The 6,000-nt window shown below is 38.1% G+C and overlaps 1 protein-coding gene across 1 annotated transcript in view; it reads right to left on the bottom strand.

Moving 5' to 3' along the window:
• Nucleotides 1-6,000, bottom strand: part of CARF (calcium responsive transcription factor) — a 33,219-nt gene that overhangs the window by 8,208 nt on the left and 19,011 nt on the right. The window contains exons 12-13 of the mRNA XM_009331954.1: nt 3,066-3,196; nt 1,694-2,060 (exon numbers count right to left, since the gene is read on the bottom strand). Of these exons, the coding sequence (XP_009330229.1) occupies nt 1,694-2,060; nt 3,066-3,196 (498 nt within the window). The remainder of the gene's footprint in view (nt 1-1,693; nt 2,061-3,065; nt 3,197-6,000) is intronic.

Genomic DNA, 6,000 nt, shown 5'->3' with positions numbered 1-6,000 from the left:
GGAAATAGCTTATTCTTAAGTTAGCACTTGGACAAGAGGAAAATCCAGAACATACAGGATAATTTTAACCAATTGTGCATGTGCATCAGTGTATGCACGCACACAGGAGAAAAAAAAATATCTTGAAATACACACTGACTGAACTGCTAAATTCAAGTATATGGTGTTTCCTCCAAATAAGCCCTGTAACATTATTCTCTCTTCAGTCTAGACTGTTTTTTTTCCTCCTTCTCTCCAGACAAAGAACTTGCCTCTGGGAAAAAAAAAAAAGTATCTGTGCATTTTATAGGCAACTCCTCCACATAGCTTAGGAATGGCACCGATATTCTCACAATTTCCAAATTCAGGCTGGTGATGATAGACTGAGACCTTGAGCAGAAAAGAAGGAACTCCCGAAGGAACAGTGAGTTTAGTCCTTGCAGTTATAGAATTTTATATTTTACTACATTTCTTTTGTGTAAAATAGTAGTTCTTTAAAAATTCACTTACAATACTCATCATTTACAAAAATTTTTGAGAGGCATCAACATCTAGATTGAAAAAATGGGTTAAACAACTGAATGGAGGAGGTGCATTTGATAACCTCTCTGAAATTCTTTTACCCTAAATGAAAAAAGAATTTCTCAGATTAGTCAAATTCAATTATAAAAGTTACACAAACATTTGAGTACAGCAGGCAGAAAACCCCTTAAATTTAACTTTGACAATACTGCCACAGTAAAATATCCCAATATTACTTTAACATGTATGAATTTCAGTATATTTCCTCATGTAACCTTTATTTTCTTTTTATTTCTTCATGTAGTCTTATATTTCCATTTTCAGAATATTACACAATTATAATATAGAAATAATAAAGCATTGCACAGCTAACATTTCAGACTCTCTGGAAAGTCAAAAGGATATGTTGCACTGATCTATATAAGCTCCATATCTAACAGGTCTTCTTCACCAAGAATTAGAAATCATTCTTTGAGAATGCAAGCTTTCATTCTCAATCAGGTTCCATGGCTGAGAATTCAAAGACTGTATCTATATTTGATAACAATGGTTTTGAGGAGCCTTCTATTTTGATAGAAAGCTATTTATGGTGTTTATTGTGTATTTTTTAAAAAGTATTTTCAAACAGAAGTATGTAATTGCTTGGAATTTCAAACAACTCCAACTGTTCACTGCTAAAGCATATTGATGACTACAGGATCCCAGTAAAAGTTTATTAAAAAAATTCAGAAATCTGCTGGGATGGTGCAAAGAAAGAAGTCATGAAAAAACCCACATTTCTTTCCAAAGAGTTCTAACTAGATTCAATATTGGCTATTTTCTATTCTTATTTTTCCTTTAAAAAAATTATTTTGAAGATCATAATTTTAGCTAAATATTAGGACTTTTGGCAAAAATATTGTGTTCCTCAAATAAGTTGGTATTTGGTCAAAGAGTGATAAGCAGTTTAACGAAGTCATCTTTTTACAGCAAAAACTAAGTTTTGGGCTTGGGGGGGGTTGGGGAGGGGGGTTGTTTGTTTGTTTTTTTTACAGTCAGCATGTTTTCACAGTAAAAACTAACTAGAATCAGCTGAAACAAGTCTATGCCGGAGTTCCCCATTATCAACACATTTCTCCTTTCTTCAAGACACACAGAACAAAATCCACCATATTTTCTATATTTACATATTATTGGGAAGACTGCAACTTACTAAGTGCTGGATGGCTGTCCACAATCCGTACTGGAATAGTCTGTACGTCTCCCAAGAGAATTTGATGGACTCCTCCTTCTAGCCTTCTGGAGTCATCTACCCCTCCAACTGCTACCAACTGGCCCATGGTGACCAGACTCTGATCAGAGCTAGGCGGAGTCCCAAAAGCAGAGGCAGCAGCGCTATGCTGTGTTAGGCCAGCACCTGCTTGCAGACTGTGTCCCTGACTAAGTACTAGAGAATGGTTGGTTATTGCACTCCCTATGGAATCCAGGAGACTTGCAGGGCTGGGAGGGGAATGGTTATTTACAGCTATCAGGGCTGTTGATCCATTTGTGGAGGTAAAAGTTGACTGCAGCTGTAATCCCTGTGAAAGAGAAGGCAGAAGTACTAACATACCAGTATTTACAGCAGGAGGAATTTGCATTTAATGGCATGTATTTTGCAATGCTGGAACTGGATAGCTTCTGACTTCCTATACATCATCTCTTTTGAACAGTCAATCCCAGCAACCCTAGGCTAAAGTTGTATTAGAAAACAATTAGGACAATGGTATCCAGCAGCTTCTAGAAGACTACTTAATGATCACAAAGCTCTAATTTTGGATTGATATTCCGTTTCAAATCATTCCCCAATACTGCCCATTCCCACAAGAGGCGGGCACTAAATCTAAGCATGCTGCTTTAAAAAGAGTGAGGTGGAGCCAGGCTGTCTTCAGAAAGAGAGTAGAACAGCACCTTACTGCAGACTGTATTTCTAGGGAAGAGATCATGCATTTCATTGGGGTTCAGGAAGTATGAAGATACCTTTTCAAAGAAGTAGTTAGGGAAGATGGCTAAAAGAAAGCCAGCTTTGAAGGGAGACGAGCTTTAGAAGAAGCTCTTTTAGCATGACGTTCTTATTCCCACTCTTCAGCCTTTCATCCTGAAAGTTTACAGATCTGATCTGGGAGCAGTTTTAGGATTTTAACATATTTTCTTAAGAGGCTGGAGGAGGATTTAAAAGGAGTAAGACTGACTTATCTCCCCTCAGTTTTGCAACATTTTCATCACGAAATAACTGGACCATGTGGAAAATGAATAGCTGCTTGGTTTGAGGCAGAAGCCCACTACCTTCATCTTCTTGGTTTTGCCTTCACAAGAGACCCTAACTTCAGAGTGTCGAAAGATGGTAGTGGGATCCCCTGCACCACAGCTATATGCTAAATGTGACATGCAAGAGAGGCCAAAGTAAGAGTTGACAGCTATTTCAAAGTCCGTGTTACCTAGCCAGTGTTTGGAATCATTAGCTGAGAGGGAACTTGCGGTTCTCAGCTCGCCTTCAGCATTCCCAGCGCAGAACATTTGAAGTTCTGTAAACAACTTGACTGTACCTGAAGTTGTGCAAATATCTTGGGCTGAAGTGAAGAGAGCGAAGACAACAGCTGAGCTGTTTCTGGTAGCAAGGACTCCCCGCTCTGGTTGACTTCTGTTTTGGTGACGACTGACTCCCCTGCTGAGCTCCCTACAGTGCCACAGAGAGGAAGCAGACAGTTATGACAAATTTCTTCTTCCCATTTAAAAGCCTCCTCTGCAAACTGAACAAACCCCTTCAATCTCAATATAGGCATATAAAAGACATGTATATACATATATGCTGTTCTCTTTGCAGAAGAACTTGGAAGCTAAAGAAAAAAGGCTGGGTATGAGAACAAGACAATACTGTAGGAAGACTGTATGTGCCTGTTCAGAGTAAAAAAAAGAAGCACCAATAAATCTGTTTTGGAGAGCAAAGTAATTGCAACCTACCCTGTGCTTTGAATTTCTAGTTATAACATAAAAGCTGAAACATTTCTATCAAAGAAGCAATCAAATAATTTGACAATACATACACCTCAGTAAGGGCTCAATAACAGACAGGCATCAAAAGAAAGTGTTGTCTTCTAAAATAAAAATCTACACAGGAAATCCTCTAAGTCTCACCACTCCCTTCCAAACATCTTCGTGGAATTAGGATAACTTCTATGCAACATCACACCAAAAGTCCATTTATCTGGAGGCCTTTCAGCCTACAGATTACATCATATCCTCAAAATTCTTATTTAATGCAAGAATGACAGACTTCACTTCCTGAAGACTTGTAAAAATTGAGATTCACTTGTAGCAATTCCTGCAAGAAAACTTCCCATGGGATCACTCCATTTCCTGTTTGAGCCACCCACAACATTTTGTGTAAGATTTATCCAGACACAAGTAGACATTGCTTAGCCTCTTAGTTCACAGTTTCACTGCTATAACTGCAAAAGAAGGGCTTGCCCTGTGCATGTACATTAGTCTGGTGAATGGAAAAAAAATTGAGAAAGGTCAATCACAAAAAGCTTTCCAGCAGGAAATCATGCAAAAGTTTCCAGCAATCTAAGTGAGCGGAGATACATTTTTCAACATATATACTGATTTGCAAACTCTGACTCTTTATCGTAACTGACCATAAGATACACTCTACAAATCTTGAACACAACTACTTCAAATATTTAGGCTTTTTTTAATACTGTACAGAGATCCCATATGCATATGTGAATATTCACATGTAGGAAGAGATGGTAGTTCTTTCCTTAGGTTGTATTCTACACCAACATGTCTAGGAATAAAGCTAGTAGTTCAACTCCTAATCTACGCACTCCTTACACTGCATGGGCATTCATGCATTCACTGCATGAATACCAGAAGTTAAAAAAACAAAACAAAACATATACACAGGTACTTTATCTCGCTTGTCATTAATACTTCATAAAAGATGTAAAAGGGAACACCCTTAAGTTTGATAGCTACAGTGATTCTTACACCTAGGAGAGAACAGAGAAAGCTGTATCACATGGAGATAAGGAGTTCTGCACAACAAGAAAACAAACAGCTGGGTTTAGTTCTGTTATTCTTTGATTTCTTAAATGTAAATTTGCCCACATTCAGCACAAGTTGAAATGAAAAAACCCCATATACAAACAGTAGTTTGAAAAGTCAGTGTTTTTCCTTGCTACCACTTCACATACATTAATGAGAACTGATTTTTTCAGTCAGGCTTCTTTTTTTTCTTAGATTTGCAATACAATTATAAACATGTGTTTGCAATGTGTACAAACACATACACACGTATTTAAGTGGAGACAAGATACGCTGGAATTAGAATATCTGCTTATATTCACTGAATTAGTGCACATGTGCAGAAAACTAAACAAATCCAATTCTCTAGCTTCCTTTGAAACTCAGTATGTCACTGGATGGATGTTTACACATTTGATAGGCTACTTTGCCTTAGCAAATTATCTGTGAAAGACAAATAAAACAAGAATTGGTTTTCCTGAACCTTCTCCAGCATTCAGGCAGTTCATACCAAAAGTCATCCCTGCTGAGCTCTATCACAGCTGTTGAAGGCACAACTATTCTGTGCCTCTCCATAAAAGTGCAGTAATGGAAATATTAACATAGACATGCAAGCTTAATCACAGTAAGTCTGCCCATATTGCAAATTCCTTTTTTTCCTAAAAAAAACCAGACTTCCTTCAAAAAGAGGTACACTATTCAAACTGAGCCTAAAAATTTACCTCTTGTCCAATGACAGTTGTCAACACTGAAATTCTTGCCCTAAGAGCACCAAGCATACATGATGCTTTTCAGTTCAAACTGATCCACTGCAGCAACAGCTAAAATCAGGGTTAAAAAAATCCCAAACAAAACAAAGCCCAACATTGGCTTATTTATTAACTGTAAATGCACTGGTGTACGTGGAACTGCTCCATGTACATCAGGTTCACCAAGTCATTTAGGAGAAATCACACAGGGAGCCAAACCTCTGGGGGTTTATTTTTCCTGCTACAACAAAGGTAAGAAAAAGATCAGGGAGTGACAGGGGCCAAAGAGAAAAGAAACCCAAACAAATCAGGACGGCTTCAGGCAAGAACCACAGTGGAGGATAACTGTCGACACGAGTAAATCTTTAAACATGACAACTGTGGCAGTGCCCCTTTGGTCCCTGTAGACTTCTCTATCAGCTGTCTGGAACAAAAAGTACGCACCACCATGTTCCAATTAAATGAGGAAACAAGCTGGCAGTGCCACTCAGATTAAAAACATCTAAGAAGTCTGCAGCATTATCTTAATGATTGCAAACAATCAGGCTCTTCCACCTTGCTGCAATCATATCCCTGCTAAAAGCCAACAACTTTCCTGATGCGTTTCATATCAAACCTATTAAACAAGGGATGGGGAAAGCATCCACAAACAGGCAGGAAAGTTCTTTTGGTGTCACACTAGACAAAATATCCTTGAAACCTG

This window comes from Pygoscelis adeliae, unplaced genomic scaffold (assembly GCF_000699105.1).
Source record: "Pygoscelis adeliae isolate BGI_AS28 unplaced genomic scaffold, ASM69910v1 Scaffold160, whole genome shotgun sequence".
Lineage (NCBI taxonomy): Eukaryota > Metazoa > Chordata > Aves > Sphenisciformes > Spheniscidae > Pygoscelis > Pygoscelis adeliae.
This window is presented reverse-complemented; position numbering and strand designations above follow the sequence as displayed.